The sequence below is a fragment of the Adiantum capillus-veneris genome, chromosome 19 (assembly GCF_014529385.1).
Source record: "Adiantum capillus-veneris isolate H3 chromosome 19, ASM1452938v2, whole genome shotgun sequence".
Classification (NCBI taxonomy): Eukaryota; Viridiplantae; Streptophyta; class Polypodiopsida; order Polypodiales; family Pteridaceae; genus Adiantum; species Adiantum capillus-veneris.
In genome coordinates, this window is record NC_140949.1 from 3,676,527 (window position 1) to 3,698,080 (window position 21,554).

The window sequence follows — 21,554 nt, forward strand, 5'->3', positions numbered from 1 at the left end:
TAGGCCATTGCCAACATGATCACTCTACATCTCATCATGAAATGTGTATCAAAGGAAAAAAAAGGATTCATCAAGGGCTGTAGGCTTCTCAAGGTCGTAATTTCAAATTTGCTAAGGCATAGAATGTGCCCAAGACTCCGGTTGAGACTTCATATTTCTTAAAATTGACCATGACAAAACCTATGATTGGCTTGAATGGTCCTTATTGAAAGGATGGACTTTGATCCCAACTTTATTAAGTTTATGATTACCCTATTTGGTAATGCCCAGGAAAGACATGCTCTCAATGGGTCGCTTTCTGACCCCTTCCCACTTCAATGATCAATTAGGCAAAGTTTCCCCTTGGCTCATCAAATACTATGGGTTTAAGGGAACTAGGGTGGGTGATGCGTAACCATAAGGCATAAGTGAGAGAGAGAGAATTGCAAGCAAATGATATGACTCAAGCAAATTAGGCTCCAAGATAGATTATCTTGGACTCATGCGGACGATCTTAAGTTAAGTGCCAGTGATCACAAGTTCATAAGAAGCATTTCACCTCATGTACACAAACTTGGATATCTTTCCATTGAGAAATGGGAATCTTTTATACCAATTCATACACTACTACATTGCATATGGGTTTTGTTCCACTTTGCTCTCTACCAACCTTACCATAATCTTCAACACCCCCCTCAAAGATACAATCTTTCCACTTTCCTAATCCCTTCACTCCACAATGAGTAGCCCGAAAAAGATTCCCCAAACTTCTATAATCTAGCCTGGATTTCTCATCCCTATAGATTAGCCCAAGTCTTGCCATGTGCATACATACGTCATGAAGGGTTTTACAACTTATTCTAAAACAGATTTCTAGTCCTCCTTGTAGCCTCTTCCCTTGCTGGTGCCTCTTCTTCTCCTTCCTCTTCTCTTATTCCAATGAAATTTGCCTCTTGTTCAGGGCAATCTCTAGCAAAATTTCATGGTTGTCTACACTTGTGACAGATAAAATGTCCTATGTCACCACCTTGGCCTCGTCCTCTTCTTCTTGTCATGGTTACTCTTCCTCATATGAATCCTCCTTGGTTGAATAACACTCAATCTCTTGGTACTTCTGTTAGAACCGCACCTTTTGGCTCAATCATGTGCTTTGAATTGAATTCCAAAAGTGTAGTAATAACTTCATCAAGCTTCTTTTCCATATTTTGCAAAGTATACACAAGGATGTCAAATGGTGCCTTGTTGACACTACTGAGTAGAACTACAATGGCTTCATCATCAGGCATCTGCTTTTGTACTCCTAACAGTTTTTCTTTTAACGCTTAAGACTTGTTGAGGTGGGCCACAAGTGACTCATCATCCTTCTTCTTTAATTTGTAGAATTGCATTAATAACTTGGTCTTTGAGATCTTTGATGCGGTGCCAAATTCCCAATTGGGAGAATCCCAAGTCTCCTTTGCATCCATGATCCCATCAATATGTGAGATGACATCTTCTACTAATGATTGGGCAATTTTTTTATTGGATGCAGTTGTTTTTGAGCTCAATGCTTCATCATTAGGCTCTATTAAATGACATAGGCCCTTGTGCATTAGTAAGTACATAGTTTTGCTTTGCCATATAAAAAACTTTTCACCATTGAATGTAGCCACACTCGCTAACTTGTGCTCCATAAGGTGGTATTACTTGTTCACCTTTGACTCAACCAATGTATATGTACCTCTTACAATTTGCACATGTAAGTGATCAAAATAAGGATCGTGTGATTACAATACACGGCATGGATTATGTACCATTGGCTTACAACTTGTTAATCAATCGTAGAGAAACTTAGTGGTGGCTTGCATACAATATTTGACCAATTGTGGGAATGGTGCCTTAACCTTAATGCCACTAAGAAATATATAAAACTCAATGTTGCCAAAGATCAAGAAACCTCAATCTAACTGATCACGCATGTCAAGATTGAGGGTGGTGGGGATTTTCTCTTGGAAGACGAAGCGGCTAATATAGCCTTGCAAGTCTCTATAATGTTTTGTCTTGACGCCTTTTGGACACACCAATTGCACTTGTAGTATTTGCACATAGCTTTCCTTTGTTTTGAAAACCTCATACAAATTGCCCTTGCTCGTCCAAGCGGACCTAGTCCACCCTTTCCTTGTATGATCCAACTGCCTATGTAGTCTCTGTACGTAGGGGCTTGTCTTGGCAGACCTGGTCCACCCTCTCCTTGCACACTCCCGCTTGTGCAACAAATCACTGACGCAACTGCTTTGACTTAACGGCCCCTTTTTTTCGACCACCTTTGGGTTGTCTTTGCACGATGAACATGAACATTCAAGCCCCAATGACGAAGTTAATATCTCAACTTCATATCAAGTTGATTAGACACCACTTCAGAAAATCGATTGAAGATGCAACGATTCCTTGCATGGAGGTGGAAAAAAAAGAGCGAACACTTGAAGGTGGTGTTGTACTTGCAAGAGAATTGGAATCACACAATCAATTTCCTATGCTGTTGTAAAAAACATTCATTGGCTCATTAAACATCTTCCGGATCTCCAAGTTTCTTTGAATGAAGGCTTGTGCTAGGCATTCTTGCCACACATTCTTTAATGAGAGTTAAGAGAGCTTATTTGAAGGTAAATAGAGTGAAACTATAAGCTTTACATATACTTAATGGAGACTCTAATGATGCGTGAATCAAGATCTCCTTCCACTAAGCATCTATGCTTATAAGAGCACTACTCAATCCTAGCTACCATGGCTTTGATACCGTGTTAAACACTATGGGTTGAAGGGAACTCGGGTGGGTGATGCCTAACCATAATGCATAAGTGAGAGAGACAAATGTGAGCAAATGATATGACTCAAGCGAATGAGGTTCCAAGATAGATTATCTTGGATTCATAAACACAATCTTGAGTTAAGTGCCAATGATCACAAGTTCATAAGAAGCATTGCACCTCATGTAGACAAACTTGGATATATTTCCATTTAGAAATGGGCCTCTTTTATACCAGGCCATACACTACTACATTGCATATGGGTTTTGTGCCCCTTCACTCTCTACCAAGCTTACCATAATCTTCAACATCCCCTGCTATTTGATATAGTTGTTGATGGGCTTAGTTGTCATGGAAAAATCACTTAAGGAATCATCAAGGGCATGCCCCTCTCAAACTCAGAGAGGAACCAATGTCTTTCACAATTCATAGACAACATAAAGGCCCTTTTGGCAAATGATGATGTATCATTGAGACTTTTTTGGCAAGATCTAGGCACATTTTTCAAGCATCAGGTTCCAATATCACTCACCACCAAATAGGGATATATTCTAGCAATAGCTAGATACCAACATGACCTTCTGATGGGGCTATGATTCCACTCAAGAAGGATGCATTTTTAGGATTTTCACAAACAAATATGGGATTAGGTTTGCTCAACTTTGGTAACAAAATGCATGCATGGATTGGCTTTCAACATTCCTTTTTTGGGAGACTTCTTTTCATCAACCACTTCTAGTGACATATGTGATTTTCTTCCTAACATTTGGAGTCCACATATGCTCACCTTGAGCTAATCATTAAGATGTGCAAGAACTTTCTCTAGGCTAGGGACCCTTTCACATCCAAGTCGACATAGGTCAAATGGAGTATTTGTTGCCTGCCCAAAGACAAAGGATGTTTGGAAATGCGGGACATTGTTAGTCTAGCAGTTGAAGAGTTGGCATTTAAAATGGTCTTGGCAACAATATCTAACCCTGAGAAAGAACAGTCAACCTCCTGTTGAGGAATGTAGGAAAATTCAAACTATCTACTACTCATGGTTGGAAAAGACTTTCAATTGTAACTAATTTCCTGAGCGACCATGCCATATCATCATGTGGGTTTAGCCGAATGCACTCTCTATGGAAATATTGGAACAGAATTAAGGACAAACTCAACATCAAGTACAATTCCCTTGTCAACTCGACAGTCTTGGGGGTCAATTCCATTGGTGGCCACTCATAGGAATCGACAAGATAGGAGAGGGTTCTGCTTGACTAGCACTGAAAACTTCACAATAAAGGTCTCAAGATGTGGGGAGACATGTGGTACAATAAAAGAGGGCATAATCTTTGACCTTGACTTATCACTTCACTTCAGCCTCAGGTCCATCTCTCAAAGCCTTCATCAGGTGGAGAGTTGGCTTTAAAATTCTCCATCCTCCCATCCACTGTCCCAAGCCCTAACCAGCTATATAAACCACTCTCAATGGTAGGTGGCTAATTATCAAGGACATGAAGTTTTGGGCTTTCAAATTTCATAGCATATGGGCCCATGGCATTCACCCTATATAGGCTATCCTTCTATGGCTTATTATGCACAAATCTTTCTGGACAGCTATACAAAATTGCAAAGAATGGGTATCGGCTCATGCCTCTCCCCTAGGTGTAAATAATGGATGAAGCCAGAAAACACCTCTTCATTATTTGACCTTTTAACCAATCCATTTTGCCTCCATTGATCAAAGTTCTAAGCTTGACTCCTCCATGGTAGTAGATGTTATTAGGAGAGAAAGTTGGCCTTCTTTTAGCCTTTTGGAACAAAGCGTGCTCTGATTTTTTTTTAAGGTTATTAGAGGCAAATATACTATTTTTATGAAAGTTCTAACCAAACTCGAAGTCTAAGAATTTGTTTGAAATTCTTTCCTCCTACAAGATAAAGAGTTTTACCTAGGTCAAATCGGAATTTGGAAGAAAAGACTTCCATTTTTTTTTAAAGAATTAATTTGCTAGATGATTCCTCTAGGGAATGGCTAAGAGTATTGTACCCAACACCTAAGGAATGTGACTATTTGAGTGAGAGAGAGAGAGAGAGAGAGAGAGAGAGAGAGAGAGAGAGAGAGAGAGAGAGAGAGAGAGAGAATTCAACGCTAGTTGAAAGACAAACTTTTTGGAGCTGACACCCACTCCAAAAGGAATTTGTATTAACTATTATTTTCAATCAAAGAGGGTTTGATTACTTACAATGCTAATCAAACTTCTTGCTAATCAAATTAGAGAGATGGAGACTCTTTTTATAAATAGAGTTGATCTATAATTAAATTATAGGACTCAATCTCAAGGTCTTAAACACCTCACGGATCATAAGATCTATGAAGATAAGGAAGAACTCGGGTTGAAAATTAGGAATACATAAACATTAAGAAGTAAAAACCTGTTTTGCTTTTAACTATCATAAGAAGATACTTAGCCATGGAGACGTGTGTGTGTGTGTGTGTGTGTGTGTGTGTGTGTGTGTGTGTGTGTGTGTGTGTGTGTGTGTGTGTGTGTGTGTGTGTGTGTGTGTGTGTGTGTGTGTGTGAGTGAGAGAGAGAGAGAGAGAGAGAGAGAGAGAGAGAGATGGTAAGCCTTGAGAAAATCACGAAGACATTTCTTCAAAGTGAGGATGGTGCTTCAAGAGCTAGGAAGACACAAGTATTGTTGTTCTCTCCAATGCAATCCTGTAGAAAAATGAAAAATTTTCCCTTTTTCGGTCCTCAAATCAAAAAACTATGAACATGAAAGTTATTCATCTCGCTGTTTTCAACAAGACTAGAGGCCCATTTTTTAAGAAATGCTTTTTTTAAAGTTATTTTAAAAATACTCACAGTAGATCCTTTAGAGACAGTTTTCTATTTTTGGAACTACTTCTTTTATCTTCTCTCTTGCATGGGAGGGTTGTGGACCACATCCCTTATCTCCACATAGCTTTAGGTTTACATGTGTGGATAATAACACCTTGGGTCTCTTGGCCAAGATTCACTTGTATCACATTGACGTCTTTCCAGAGAAGATGACCAATCTACTTGGCACTTGGGAGAAAATTTTCCGCAAGTATGTCTACCCATTTAGCACTAGCACGTGTTTGCAATAGCTTGCAAGACTACTTGGTGGTTGAAAGAAAGTTTGTTGCAAGTGTGCCACATTTGGTATGCATACACTTAAAATATTTAAATATTAAAGAAGCACATGAGGTAATAAATTTCAAAAAAAGAGAATCATGTTATTCTTGAGTACATTTTCCATGGAATACAGTGATGTAAATACATTAATGCTTTGTGTTGAATTCATTATAGGTATCTACAAGGGTCATGTTATCATTTCATTGTGGCTCGTGCAACCATTTAGCATCTTTAAAAGGATAATTTTTGAATTTAACTCGATACTTACACAAAACCTTACCATTACATAGAATTTTGTCTTTGTGGTAAAGAATATGTGAAGGTTTCAATAGCTACTCAACTCCTTTAAATTTAGGAAGATCTTTTGCTATTGGCGCTTGTGGTTGATCACCATTATAGCCTTTGAGTAGACTGACATGAAAAGCATTTTGGACTGGCTAGTGAGAGGGAAGCGTAAGTTGATAAGCCATTTCATTGATTGACCTTTGAATTTGAAAAGGTCAATAATACATGCGTGCTAGTTTAGCATAGTATTTTTGATGAGCTATGAGCTCACCTTGCCAACTTTTTCATGTATCGTGCCTTAAATGAGCTTTGGGAAATTTTAGGAGAGCCCAATTATTTTCTTTAAATTGGAGAGCTTGTTTATAATTGTTATCAATAGCTTTGTGCTTTTGTTGTGATATGGCTATAGCTTCTTTGATCTTAGCGAAAGCATCATGTAAGTCATGACTATATTCATCCACAGCAAAGCTTTCCCCTATATTTTTAATACTAGGGGAACTTTTGTTTTTCCTTCAATTACCTCAAAAGGTGCTTTACTTGTAGAAGTGTGCAGAGTATTTTTATATGCACATTCTACTAGAGGTAAATATTTCTAGTGTATTTTTTTAGGGGGCAAACCCTAAGTTTTTTGCTTGGCAACTATTTGGCAATGTATTATAAAATTTTGAGCAAAATTGTCAAATTTTTGTCAAAGTTTATAATAGTATTAGGAACAAAATTAGCTTCTTAAACACTATTCAATTCAAACGGATTAATAAGTTGTACTATAAAGAAGAGGTAATTTTCTAAATTTTAGCATACTTTTTCTAATTTACAATATATCTTCTAGATAAAAAAATTTACAAATTTGGCTAAAAAGGGTTTATACCTTACCTAATGCTCATATTCTTGGAGATAATATGTAAACTTTTACTGCTAGTCATAGCCAAAACCCTAGGGTTCAACTTCTGTTTTTAGCCAAATTACTGATATTTCTCCCATTCATTGTGCTAGTCTACTTCTATGGCATATTCTTTTAGTAGATTAAGCACAATGGAGTTAACACTTTGACTTTGGCCATCCTTTTGAGGGTGATATGCGGAAGAGAAATTGAGCCTTGCTCCAAGACTTTCAAAGAGCTTCCAAAAATTACTCGTCACTATGGGATCCTTATCGAAAACAATACTTGTTGGTAAGCCTTGATACTTAAATATTTGAGAGATGAAAAGTGTTGCCATATGTGGAGCTTTTATAGTCTTTTTAATAGGTATAAAATGAGGTTGTTTGCTAAGCCTGTCAATAATTGTCTATATTCCTTTGTTACCATGGATGGAATTTGGTAAGCCAAAGATAAAATCCACAACTATACTCTCCCATGGAGAATTAGGAATTGAAAGTGGCTATAACAAACCAGGTTGGTTGTCTTTTGACGTGTAATGCATTGAGATACATATTCTCGGATGTCCTTCTTAGTAGTAGGCTGAAAGAAATATCTTTCAATGACATCATTGTTGCATGAATACCTCTCTACCCATCATAAGGTGGAGCATGTGATTCATTCAAGAACCTTATTTCTCAAATATTTGGTAACACATAGCCGAGAAAAATAGAGAAGATAGCCATCTTGAGTCTTATACGATTCTTGTGTTCTCCCTAGAGCTAGGGCTGGCATAGCATCTCACAAATATACTAAAACACGTTGAGACGTGAGTCTCCTTTTAAGTTCAATGAATGATGATTTTCTCTCTTTATCAGTCCATAAATTTTTGATGTGCATCTTGGTCAAACCATGTAATGGTCCTACTACAGGAGAGAACTTTGCTATGTTTCTTCTATAGAATGGATCACATTCCAACGAAACTCCGTAGGTCATGTACATTTCTTAGATCAGGCCATGCATTTATTACCTCAAGCTTTTGTGGATCCATTTGAATTCCATCCTTGGAGGTTATATGACCTAGATATTGAATCTCTTGTAAGAAGAATTCATTGAGGTTACGCTCTTGGGATGTTTGTTACCATATACATGTGGTAGTGATGTGTGTGAACATACTAGGACCGCCGAGGCATTTTTTCCCTCTTTAGGAGGTTTTTTCCCCCGAGCATTGTATATACGCCCATCACTCTAGGGCTATCTATCTTTCCACTGCACACTAAGTAACACTCTCTATTGTGTGCCTTGAGCTTCCTTCGTCTTCTCCAAGCTGTGTGAGTTTCTCTGCAATCCTAATTCCAACAATTGGTATCATAGCAGGTTACGTCCTCCAAGGCTTAGTCGCCAACTACTCCAGCACATGCCTGCTCACTTTCTCCGACTACAGTGAGGTTTGGCGAGTGTTCGTAGGTTGACAAATTGCTGATTTCTGATTCGGGCTCATTTCAGCCTTCATCTCCACTACAGGTAGGTCTGCACAGGGAATTTTTTCATTTTGTGCAAAATTTTTATCAGTGCCGTTTTTTGCATAACAGGTGCCTTACAGTCTTTTATGCTTTGTGCTATATAGCACGTGTTGTTCCCGCTCTGTTTCTCCTACTTTCAGGTAGTTTTCACATCAGGTGCAGCATTTACAATGGCTGACAACAACACAGATGTCTTCAAGATGTTTGCTGCAGGTGCCTTACAGTCTTCTATGCTTTGTGCTATATAGCACCTGTTGTTCCCTCTCCGTTTCTCCCACTTTCAGGTATTTTTTACATCAGGTGCAGCATTTACCATGGCTGACAACAACACAGATGTCTTCAAGATGTTTGCTACTGAGGAGAGGTTGGATGGGGACAATTACCCTATGTGGGCTTATATGATGCAACACGATCTTGTGTCAAAGGGCGTCTGGAATATTGTGCAGGGCATTGATGTACGTCCTAGTTTTGAGGATGTAGGCGATGTTGAGGATGTTGCAGGTCTTACTGCAAGGATTGCTGCTATTAGAGTTGTTTTGCCTACGGTAGAACAAGCTCGTTGGGATGTAAAGGATGCGCAGGCTCATGCATTGATTGCGTTTTCTGTGAAGCGCACCAGTGTTCCTCACATCCGTTCAGCAAAATCTGCAAAACAGGCTTGGTATTCTAGCAGGTCTTTATGCAAGCCGCAATGAGGCTAAAATTGCTTTGCTGCGTAAAGAGCTGGAGTCGAAGATTATGCATGAGGAAGATGATATGGACACTTTTCTTGCTGGTGTCAAGGATATCAATGAGCAACTTATTTCTGCAGGTGAAGTCAATTTAGACAGTTCCCTTGTGCAGACTGTTCTTGATGCCTTACCAGATTCTTACCAGACTTTTGCTAGTACTTGGAGACTTATGACCCAAGGAAATCCAGAAGTTGTCAAGTTTGATGCATTATGCACATTGCTATTGCAAGAGTCACTGTCCAGAAAAACAGGACTAGACAGCGTGCAGTTGAACAGGCTTTTATTGCTTCTCAAAGAAAGGGTGGTAACAACAATACAACCACTTCTTATGGTTCTGCTGCGAGTGGAAAAACTTATGTTCCTAATGCTTCTGTTGGAAGCAATTCGTCTGGAAATTTTGGTGATAAGGGCAAAAAGAAGATGCGTTGCCATTATTGTAAAGCTAATGATCACTTGATCAAGCAATGTCCTAAGTTGAAGGTTAAAGAGGCTTAGAAGAAAGAGGGTGGTTCCACTGCAATGCTGGTTCCACTACAAATGCAGCCCTCTCTCGAGTCTGTCTCTCATGGGAATTTAGTCACTTGTGCCAACAATGCCTCTTATCCGATTCAGAGAGTTGGAAAGATTGTGCTTACTGTTGCTGCTAGTGGCAGTTCTTTCACACTTGTTTGATGCACTTTATGTAACTGGGATCAAGAAGAATCTTTTGTCTATATCTACACTTGCTAGACTTGGACTTGTAGTCAAATTTGTGGATGACAGATGTACAGTTCATGATCTCAGTTTTGGTGATGAAATCGTTGCATCTGAGCTTTTGTGTTGTGGGTTGAATATGCTCACTTTGTATGACAAGTGTGGATAAAATTTTGCAAATGCAGTTACAGATTCAAGGGCTATTTCAGATGCAAAACTTTGGCATGCACGTTTTGGTCATCTGAATTTTGCCAGTTTGCTGCATTTGTAGAAATTTGATATGGTTGCTTCTTTGCCGCCTCTTGAAGCACTTGTCAAACATGTTTGTGAAGGCTGTATTTTGGGTAAGATGCAGCGTTCTAAGTTTCCAAAGGATGGTTCAGTTTGGGCCACATGCAGATTGCAGCTTGTGCATAGTGATGTTTGTGGGCCCATGCAAACTCCGTCCTTGGGAAATTACCTTTACTTCGTGACTTTCATTGATGATTACTCCATGCATGCATGGGTATTTCCGCTTAAAGAGAAGTCCGAAGTTTTTATGTGCTTCAAACAATTTCTGGCTATAGCTGAAAATGTCTCAAAATGTACTATGAGCACCCTCCGTTCCGATCGAGGGGGGAAGTATATGTCTCATGAATTCAATGCATTTATGGCTAGTCGTGGGATAAAACACCAATGTACAGTGCCTTATACACCTCAACAAAATGGTGTTGCCGACGGGGAAAACAGGTCACTTACGGAAATGGCACAATGTATGGTCAAAAGTCAAGCTTTGCCGCATTCTTTTTGGCTTGAGGCAATCATGTGTGCCACTTATGTACTAAACAGGTGTCCTACGAAAGCTTTGCAGTCTATTACTCCATATGAAGCATCGCATGATAGAAATCCTTCTATTGAGCACATGCGTGTTTTTGGTTGTTTGACATATGCTTTGGTGCCACAAACACAGTGCAGAAAATTGGATGATAAGGCTTCAAATGTATTCTTGTTGGTTATAGTGCTGAAAGCAAAGGTTACAGGTTGTATCATCCACAAAAAAAACGAATTCTGGTTTCACGGGATGTAGTGTTTGTGGAAGATTCTGTTCGGCCCTTGCTGTCATGTACTAGAGACAGTAATGTAAGCTCACAAAACATTTATGACACTTTGTTGCCTCTTTTCAGTGGTGAAATTATGAATGTAAGTTCCAATGAGGCAAATGTACAGCCTATGGGGGTTTCTGAAAATGTTACAGATCAGCCTATTACTAATGCAGATGTACATGATGTACTTGATGAGGAAAGGGTTGAAAATGAGCAGGCTAGAGGTATGCCAAAATGCCTGGTGCACACTTTGCGTGACAGTAAATAGGATGCACCTTTGTCTAGTCGTACTCGTTTTGGCTCTCGCCATGCATCTTATTCATCAGATTGTTATGCTTTGGCTGTGTCTAGCTTACATGATGTTGAGGAGCCTCTGTCTTTTGATGAAGCACAGATTCAAAAAAGGGGATGGTTGCCATGCAATCAGAATACGATGCACTTATAGAAAATGACACATGGACTTTATGTGATTTGCCTCCTGTTGGGGTATAAAGCCCAATGTGGTCGCCCAGGTAAGTGGGCGGGCCGCCAGGTATGTACACATATTCTTTTGTAAAAACCTAATAAGAACTCACTATGCTCTACACATTACAGTAGAGCGAGTTCACCATATCATCGTGCTCTTCTTCTCGCACTCTCTCTCGCGTCGCACTTCCGCTCGTACTCCTTCAACTAGTATTAGAGCTCAGATCGAGGCTCGGGGCAGCACTGCAGGAGGCTAGAGTCACCAGCTCAGATTGGAGTGAAATTCGACAGGCGAAGACACGGCCCCAAATACTGTGGGAGAGATCGAAGGGCTTGGTGTTGTCAGAATTTCATTCTGAGGTCATCTTGGCCACCGTTCGGTTTCGACAAAGGTCTGTGCAGGCCATTTTCGACTACGTTGTCTCGATGGGTGCAGATCCGACTCTGCAAATTTGGGGTTTTCGGCCTACGATTGCAGGTGCTGAGGATATCGACACTCCCAGAGTGTTGATTTGTGGCTGTCTACACATCGAAGGACGGCTCACAGTTCTTGGAGGCGTGTCACATACGACACGGGCGCATCTACACACAGACTGTAGGCGACATTCACTAGTTCATGAGGTAGCTTGTGTTTGCTGCTTGATATTCCAGATTTCATCCTGACATTGCAGGTACTTCCACATGGGATGTATTGTCAGAGATGATGTATGTTTGTTGAGGGTTTGCTGGCTGTGAGTCACGCAGCAAACAACCGCCGCAGCGGTTACAGCATACAGTGGGAAATTTTTGGATGTATGACTTTGTGGGAAGTCTATGTACTGTCAGATTTACTGCAGCCTTTGTTGAGGGTCGAGTGAGGTTTTATTGAGCTGGGGGATTCTCGAATGTTGAGATCCTTTCGGTGATACAGGTCTTGGAGCGATCCCTCGAGCACCCTTAGATAGGCAGCTAGGATGTATTGACTGTGAGTTAGACAGTTGGGATTGCATCTTTGCTTTACTGCCGTTGAGGCATTGTCACAGTCTATGCTTACAGGACAGTGACAGGACAGTGAGAGACAGTACAGGTGCAGGACAGGTTTACACGCAGCTTACAGTGTCAGAGAGACAGTGTTTTTTGAGCTGTTTTTTGGTCTGTTTTTTGAGTACACCAGAGCCATTTTACAAAGGAGACTCTGCCGAAATTTATGCAGAATCTGAAGCTTTCTTGGTTCATTTGACATGTTGATATTGGTTCAGAGGTCAGTTTACATGGGAAACTCTGCCGAATTTTTCCCAGGAAAGTAAACTACTGTGAAGCGTAGCTATGGCTGGATCACAGGACACTTCTCTTTACAATATCAAGAAGCTGGATGGAACCAATTTCCCATTGTGGAAGAAGCAGATTTGGCATGTGTTGGTACAAAAGAAGCAGATAAAACCTATAAAGCTAAAGGGGATAAAACCAGAAGATATGGACGAAGATGAATGGAGCGAAATGGATGAATTGGCACTTTCTACCATTATGCTGACTTTGGCAGAAAGCGTTTACTTCAATGTAGCAGACGAGATGTCGGCTTATCAAGCATGGTTAAAGCTGAGTGATCTTTATGAGAAGCAGAGTGCAGCTTCACAGGTATACTGGCTTAAGAAGCTTGTTGACTTGAAGATGAAAGAAGGGACACCTATGTCCAATCATCTGAATGAATTCAACACAATCTACAGTCAGTTGTCAGCTCAAGGTGTCAAGTTTGATGAACCTGTTAGAGCTATGTTCCTGTTGATCACATTGCCAGAAAGTTGGGACACTTTTCGCACAGCTTTGAGTAATTCTGCACCTCCAGATGGTTTGAACATAGCAGGTGTAGAAGGAAGTCTGCTTACTGAAGAAACCAATAGAAAGACAATGGACAAAGGCAAAGGAACAGCCTTAGTTGTCAAGGGAAGGACCAAAGAAAAGTACAAAGGTGGAAAGAGGAATCAGTCTCGTAGCAAGTCCCGCAGTGCTAAAGGCAAGAGTGACATAGAATGCTACCATTGTGGCAAGAAGGGTCACATGAAAAGAGACTGCAGAGAATGGAAAGCAGAAAAAGGCAAAGAGAAAGCTGAAGACCATGGTGAGAAGAACAAGTCCTCAGTGAAGATTCAAGAAATAAATGTGACAAACACTGTTGCAGAGGATGACAGTCTAGTGTCAGGAGACATCTACTTCTTGAAGAATACAATGGACTCAGCTCTTCTTACAGCATCTGATGGAAATGCACTGAGTGACTGGATTATAGACTCAGGGGCATCACTTCATGTGTCTCCAAACAAGGAGTGGTTTACCTCTTATGTGACCACTAAAGATCATGTTCGGCTAGGCAATGGGCAGACATGTGAGATCTTAGGTGTTGAAGATGTTCAATTGATGTTTCAGAATGGCTCTTCTTTCACGCTGAAGAATGTGAGACATGTTCCCGCAATTACAAAGAGCTTGATCAGCACAGATTTACTTGATGATGCTGGCTACGTCACCACTTTTGGACAGAACATGTGGAAGATATCCAAGGGTTCTATGACAGTAGCACATGGAGTAAAGTCTGGAGGACTTTACATGATTTATGTATCAAATGTCTCTAAAAATGTAATCAATGTAACCGAGCAGCCGAACGTTTCTTTGTGGCATAGCAGGTTAGGACATATGTCCAAGAAGGGAATGGAAATCTTGTCTCGTTCTGGTTATTTTCCTAGCTTTTCATTTAATGATTTTGAATTCTGTGAACATTGTCTATATGGTAAGCAAACACAGCAGCCACATAAGCATAGAAGCAGTAGAAGAGATACACAGTTGGCACTTGTTCATAGTGATTTGTGTGGACCTATGCCTAACCTATCTCTAGGGGGAGCTTCTTACTTTATGACATTTATAGATGATTACTCGAGGAAAGTATGGGTTTACTTTCTCAAGCACAAGGATGAAGCGTTTAGTGTTTTCAAAACGTTTGTGACACTTGTGGAGAATCAAAGTGGCAAGAAGCTTAAATGCTTACGCACTGACAATGGTGGAGAGTATGTTTCAAAGGCCTTTCAGGACTTTTGTGAGTCAAAAGGTATAAAACGTGAACTTACTGCTCCTTACAATCCTCCTCAAAATGGTGTTGCTGAGAGGATGAATAGGACCATACAAGAGAAGGTCAGAAGTATGTTGTCTAATGCACAGCTGCCAAATGGGTTTTGGGCTGAAGCTGTATCAACAGCTGTTCATCTTGTAAATAGATCTCCTAGCAAGGTTTTGTAGAAGGATTCAGTGCCAGAGATGGTATGGTCAGGGAAAATGCCCTCATACAAGCATCTCAGAGTCTTTGGCTGTGAGGCATATACTCACGTTCCAAAGGAATTTAGGAACAAACTTGAGCGAAAGAGTAGAAAGTTCATCTTTCTAGGCTATGGTAATTCTGGTGAGATGGGGTACAGACTTTGGGATCCCGAATCCAGAAAGGTTGTCCGCAGCAATGATGTTCACTTTAATGAATCCAAATATCATTCTAAACCAGAGAGGGTTGAGGAGATTAGAAGAGTTGTCTTCCAAGAAGATGGACCTGCACGTGCAAGACAAAATGTCAGGGCTCAAGAGGAGCAAGGACAGGATAGAGTGGAACCACAGGTTGTGGCTGAGCCTGAGCCACCTATTGTGCGTAGATCTGGACGTGTCACACGACCTCCTGATAGGTTTGTTCCATCTATGAACTATGTCATGTTGACTGATTGCAATGAGCCTTCATGTTACAAGGAAGCAGTGCAAATGAAGGACTCCGGGAATTGGCAATTGGCCATGCAGTCAGAGATGACAGCTCTGCATAAAAACCAGACTTGGAAGCTAGTTAAATTACCACGGGGAAAAAAGGCTCTACCTTGTAAATGGGTTTACAGGTATAAGATCACCGCTCATGATAGTCAGCCAAAATACAAAGCAAGGCTTGTTGCCAAGGGCTTTAAGCAAGAACAAGGCATTGACTTTGATGAAGTCTTCTCTCCGGTGGTCAAGATGACTACATTGAGATGCTTTCTTGCATTGGTTGCCATATTAGATTTGGTGTTGCACCAAATGGATGTCAAGACAGCGTTCTTGCATGGTGATTTAGATGTGGAAATTTACATGCAGCAGCCAGAAGGGTTTGTTGAGAAAGGCAAGGAAGATTGGGTATGCCAGTTGTTAAAGAGTCTTTATGGCTTAAAACAATCACCGAGGGCATGGTACCATAAATTCCACAAGTTTATGCTTTCTCAAGGCTACAAACGTAGTGAGTTCGATCACTGTCTATATACAAAGAAGGCTAAGGATGGCAGTTGGCTGATCCTTATTTTGTATGTGGATGACATGTTGATTGTTGGCAAGCACTTGGAAGAAATTTCAGCTTTGAAGTCAAAGATGGAAAAATCATTTGACATGAAAGACATGGGTGAGGCAAGTCATATACTTGGTATGCGCATTGAGAGAGACAGATCAAAGAAGTTGATTTGGTTATCTCAAACAGAGTATATTGACAAGGTTTTGCAACGTTTCAATATGGAGAAGGGAAAGGCATTGAGTGTTCCATTGCCACCATATGTGAAACTTAGCAAACAAGATTGTCCTGTGTCTGAGGAAGAACAGGCTGAAATGGATAAGATTCCATATGCGTCTGCAGTGGGTAGTTTGATGTATGCAATGATTGCTACTCGCCCAGACATTGCATTTGCAGTGGGAGTAGTAAGTCGATACATGTCAAACCCAGGCAAGAAACATTGGGAGGCAGTGAAAGGAATATTGAGATACCTGAAAGCTACAAAGAGTATGCGTATATGCTATGGGAGTCAGGAGCTAAGTGTAAAGGGTTTTACAGACTTAGATTATGCAGGTGACTTAGACAACCGAAGGTCTACGTCAGGGTATGTCTTTACATTGGCTGGTGGAGCAGTATCATGGCGTTCTAGATTACAAGATTGTGTTACTCAATCTACTACAGAGGCTGAATATGTTGCAGCATCAGAGGCATGCAAAGAATCAATTTGGCTTAATCGACTAGTAACAGATTTGGGAATCAAAGAAGAGATGCCTGTGTTATATTGTGATAGTCAAAGTACTATACAATTGGCTCGCAATCCAGTTTATCACTCAAAGACAAAGCATGTGGATGTGAAGTATCATTTCATCAGGGAAATGCTCGAGGATAAGCAACTTCAACTTGTCAAAGTTCACACCACAGAAAATCCTGTTGATCTACTTACAAAAGGACTTCCCTCAGAGAGCTTTGCGCATTTTCGCAAGCAGATAGGTGTAGGGTAGTACATCACTTCTCTACATCTCTTGTATATTAGCTTGTATAGTAGCTTCTCTCACACTTAAAGTACCACATTGGACTTTAAGTGGGAGGTTGTTGGGGTATAAAGCCCAATGTGGTCGCCTAGGTAAGTGGGCGGGCCGCCAGGTATGTACACATATTCTTTTGTAAAAACCTAATAAGAACTCACTATGCTCTACACATTACAGTAGAGCGAGTTCACCATATCGTCATGCTCTTCTTCTCGCACTCTCTCTCGCGTCGCACTTCCGCTCGTACTCCTTCACCTCCTGGCAAAAAGGCCATTGATACAAAGTGGGTTTACAAGTTGAAACACAAGCCGGATGGTTAGATCGATCGCCATAAGGCTCGACTTGTTGCAAAGGGTTATGCACAACAAAAAGGCATAGATTATGAAGAGACTTTTGCTCCCACTTGTCATATGACTACTGTGCGTTTTCTATGTGCATTGGCAACTCATTTTAGTTTGGATGTACATCAATCAGACATTGTTACTGCTTTCTTGAATGGTGACATATTTGAGGAAGTTTATGTAACGCAGCCTCGCGGTTTTGTCAAGAAAGGACAAGAGGACAAAGTGTGCAAATGTAACAAGGCTTTGTATGGGTTGAAGCAATCTCCTCGTGCTTGGTATGAGAAAGCTGACACTCATTTGGTCAAACAAGGCTCTCGTAACAGTCCAACAGAAAGCACATTGTATGTAAAGCGTGAGGGTGATGTACTTCTCATTGTGGTTCTTTATGTAGATGACTTGCTGATCACTGGACCAAATGAGAGACATATTGTTGAATTTAAGGCTGATTTGAATGCTACTTTCAAGATGAAAGATTTGGGGTTGTTGCATCATTATTTGGGCATACAGTTTAAGCAGTGTGATGGTGGAATTGCCTTGTGCCAGAAAAGTTACATAAAGACATTGCTATGTAAGTTTGGACTTGAGGATTGCAAACCTATTGTCAAATATAGGAACTAAAGGCCTCTCCATACATCTCCATCCATCAATGTTACTAGATCTTCCATGGTGGTCCATTGAGGGTCCGCATATCTAAACTCTGTAAAGCATAGCTGAAGCCCCCTGAGTGTCAAAAGGCCAGAGCTTTGTTAAAGGTTCCTAAAAGTAAACCTGCAAAAATGTAATCCCCGATCCTCCCAAGGCTGCATAAGCTCTGGTTAGTCTATTCTCTGCTATTCTCCTCAATGAAAACATTGGCCTATTGAAGAGTACCCTAAGGTAGGTGTATGCATCTGTATACTCCACTGTCTCATGACCATAGGTGAATGCAGGTGCTGACCTCCTGACCCACTACAGTGTGGTATTCAACACCATAACCTTGGTTTTTCCAAGGTTGACAGACAATCCACTATCCCGGGAAAACACATGTAAAGCATCCAAGTGACTCTACATTCCCTCTGAAGAGTCAAAAATCAACACAATATCATCAACATATAACAGTAATGGGATGCATGTCCCCACCAAATGTGCTCCTCTATCACCATCCTTCTCAATGTAGTCAGAAACCTCATCCACATACATACCTACGAGCATAGAAGATAGCGAGTGTGCACGCGGCGCGCGCGCGCGCACACACACACAGAGCAATCATGTGCATATAAGGTATGAAAACTTGAAAGACAAAGATAAACATGGGAAAATACCTGAGGGGAATTTTGAGCACCTTGAAGAAAGCACGAGGGAAATTGGTAATCACGTGCAAGGGGTCATTTACAGAATGAGCTGGATTGTCTCGTGTAGGCTTGATGAAGCTTCTATTATGTTGTAGCTGATCTTCCCCCCTATCTAGAGGTTTTTTGTACTTTAAACATGTGGGTCTTGTAATTACGCTCAAGATATATCCTATCATATCCCTTTGTATCTCTATAAACCTTTTATCCATGTGCCCCTTCCTTGGGCTCCGGAGATGTACAATTTTGTTTCTTCCTAATCAATTCCAAAATGTGCTTATGGTTTTTTTTTTTTTAGGCTATATAGAAAAGACAATAATAACAACTTTTAACTATAATGTTATAACTTGCTTCTCCACATATAGCAATATTTAGAGGAACAACACAAACTTTTTAGAGTTTTGACTAGCCTAAAAAGGCTGAGCAGCACTTTGGCCTTGCCCTTTGGAGAAGCCAAAAATGCTAATATGAAGATCCTTTAATAATTGGGAATTGATTTGGCAAAATAGAGATTCAAAGCGCGAAGATTCCACGTCCAACGTCGCTATGATGGGGCACGAACATCGATGCATGTGGTTTCTTTGATAGGCGACCTTTCTCACCACATATGGTTGAAATTTTCTAGCATGTGAAGGAAATTTACTGTTGTTATTGTGGGATGTGTCCTATTTTGTGCTGTAAATATTAAAGCATGCATGCCAAAACCATGAAAAATATAACTTCTTTATTTATGCCTGTGCATGAGCTTGTGTAAACCATGGCCCTAGAAATGGTACCTACTACCTAGCAGAGTGAAAGGGAGAGGGCCTAAAGTGTTAACAAGGACAAAAAGCAGGGAAAAAAAAAAGGCTGTAAAAGAAGTCGATGCAGGTAAGCCTTCCATCAGCATCGCACTTTATGCAAGAAGGAGAGACTAGAGACTACAGTCTACAGTAGTTACAAAACATAGAAGTGAGACACACCTTTAAAGCCATTTAATCATTTTTTTAACAATTTTTTTATAAAGAGGATTCATGATCATTCACATAGAAACATTAGGTACTTACTAGTAGCCATTTCAATTAGAGAAAGAGTCCCCCTTCCATAGAGTATTTTTCCTGTCACCAAGACTAGACATCCCATTTTCCTCTTGCATAATACCCAATGCCCCACGTCCAGAGTTCGAAACTCATTGGACACATCTTTTTCAGGTCTCAAACGTTCCTACACCTATTAAAATTATCTCCTCTTCCTCTGTCTCTCTCTCTCTCTCTCTCTCTCTCTCTCTCTCCCTCCTTCCTTCCTTCCTTCTCCTCCTCCTCTTGCAGACAGACATGGCAAGCTGCATTTCGATCTTCTTTCTCCTTTTCTTTCATGGCCCTGCCTGAGCTGCACTGACGCGCTGATGCAGAAGAAGTGAGAAACAGAGCTTTTCAGTGATGGCGCATAGTCTCATTTCAATGCTTCCTCTGCAATCTACACATGGTGCCCTCGTGGGTGGAAACCATACCGCCGCCCGGTTTTGCACTCGATAAGCTCTGCCCCTGCTTCATCGTGGGCCTTCAAATCTGTGCGGAGCTCGCAAGAGCTTCTCAACATCAACTCTACGACTCAGCAGCTGTGCACATGCGTTCGGCTCGGAGCGAAGACGCCATAATCAACATGGTGCTCACAACCATCAGCAAGTTCGAGCTTTTTCCAGGAAAGATCATCCTTTTGCTGGTCTTTTCAGCCTTTCTTGCAGCAGCCCTGCACATTTCATGCTTTGTTTACAGAGATGATGGCTGCTCCGCATGCGCGGTACCTGGCATTTCGTGCGGCCGCATCTCTGATGCGAATGTGGCCTCTTCATACAATGAGAACATATATGCGGTGTCCACTACAACCGAACCAACTGCTATCAGCAGAGACAATCTCCGCATGGACGTTTTTGGAACTCGTACAGATCCGTCAATGTCCCTCAAGCCTCTCTACAACCTCAAATTTCGTGGTCATGAGCATCTCATCTCTATCAACCTTAAGCTCAAAACGCTGTGGACGTCGAAAGACTGGCGCCTCAAGGTAAGTACATTCACTGACATCTTTTCAGCTCTCATGAAGAAAAACCTGTTGAAACCTTGCTTCAAGGCCCTCTGTATTGGTGCCGGACAAGGTCATGAAGTCCTGGCATTGAAAGAAATGGGGATTTACGACTCCATTGGCATTGATTTGGTGGCTGCCCCTCCCCTTGTCATGAAAGGGGACATGCACAGCCAGCCATTTAGAGAGGAAACTTTTGATTTTGAGTACTGTAATGTATTCGATCACGCGCTTTTAACCTCCAAATTTGCAGCCGAAATTGAACGCACTCTCAAACCGGGTGGATCCATCGTCATCCATCTCATGCTCAAAAACAGGCCCCAAGAAGCCTTCAGATTGAACAATTTGCAGGATGTTGCGGTTCTGATTGCACTTTTCCGGAACTTTGAACACCTGCATGTGGGAGACATTGATACGTTTGGCCTTGATACCGAGGTGATTTTCAGGAAGCCCTTTCTTCCAAAGGAAGCTTCATCAGCAGCAAAGTGAAGAAATGGCACTTCAGCAAGTATTAGTCTTGCAAGTGGGTATGCTTAGATAGTAAATAAATGGATTTGTTTAAAGTAGAATAATGAGGCATCTCTCGAAATCGCACCTCTGGGTGCATTCAAAAGGCTGCCTCTGGATTGGGTTGCAATGTCTCTTATGTTATTTTGGATTTTCAACTTTTTCAATTTAGAATTTTACTGTCTTTGTTCAAGCCTTATGTTGCCCATCATTATATGTGGTGTACATGCATCAGCTATGTTGGTATTTTGATTGACATTGAATTTACGGCTTTATCATCGGCAAGGTAAAGCTGTGTCTTCCTGCATAATTTGTTTTGTATTATGTAGTGTAGGAAAAAGGTATATATATGGAAACCCAACTAGAGTTAAGTTGCCTCCCCCTCCCTGCCAACATGAGCTGCATATCATATCATAAGGGGATGGTGTTTTGCCGTGATAACAAGATAGGTCATTTTCGTGT

The 21,554-nt window shown here is 40.9% G+C and overlaps 1 protein-coding gene across 1 annotated transcript; it reads left to right on the forward strand.

The window, feature by feature from the left end:
- Positions 1-19,692: 19,692 nt before the first annotated feature.
- LOC147433476 (uncharacterized) lies at positions 19,693-21,285 on the forward strand. Its single transcript, XM_086490152.1, has one exon. The coding sequence runs from the start codon at positions 19,989-19,991 to the stop codon at positions 21,072-21,074; it is 1,086 nt and encodes a 361-aa protein (XP_086346278.1). The 5' UTR covers positions 19,693-19,988; the 3' UTR covers positions 21,075-21,285.
- Positions 21,286-21,554: the final 269 nt, after the last annotated feature.

What these genes read in the sequence shown, in the direction of transcription:
- LOC147433476 (XM_086490152.1), top strand. Translation starts at nt 19,989, where the DNA reads ATGGTGCCCTCGTGGGTGGAAACCATACCGCCGCCCGGTTTTGCACTC.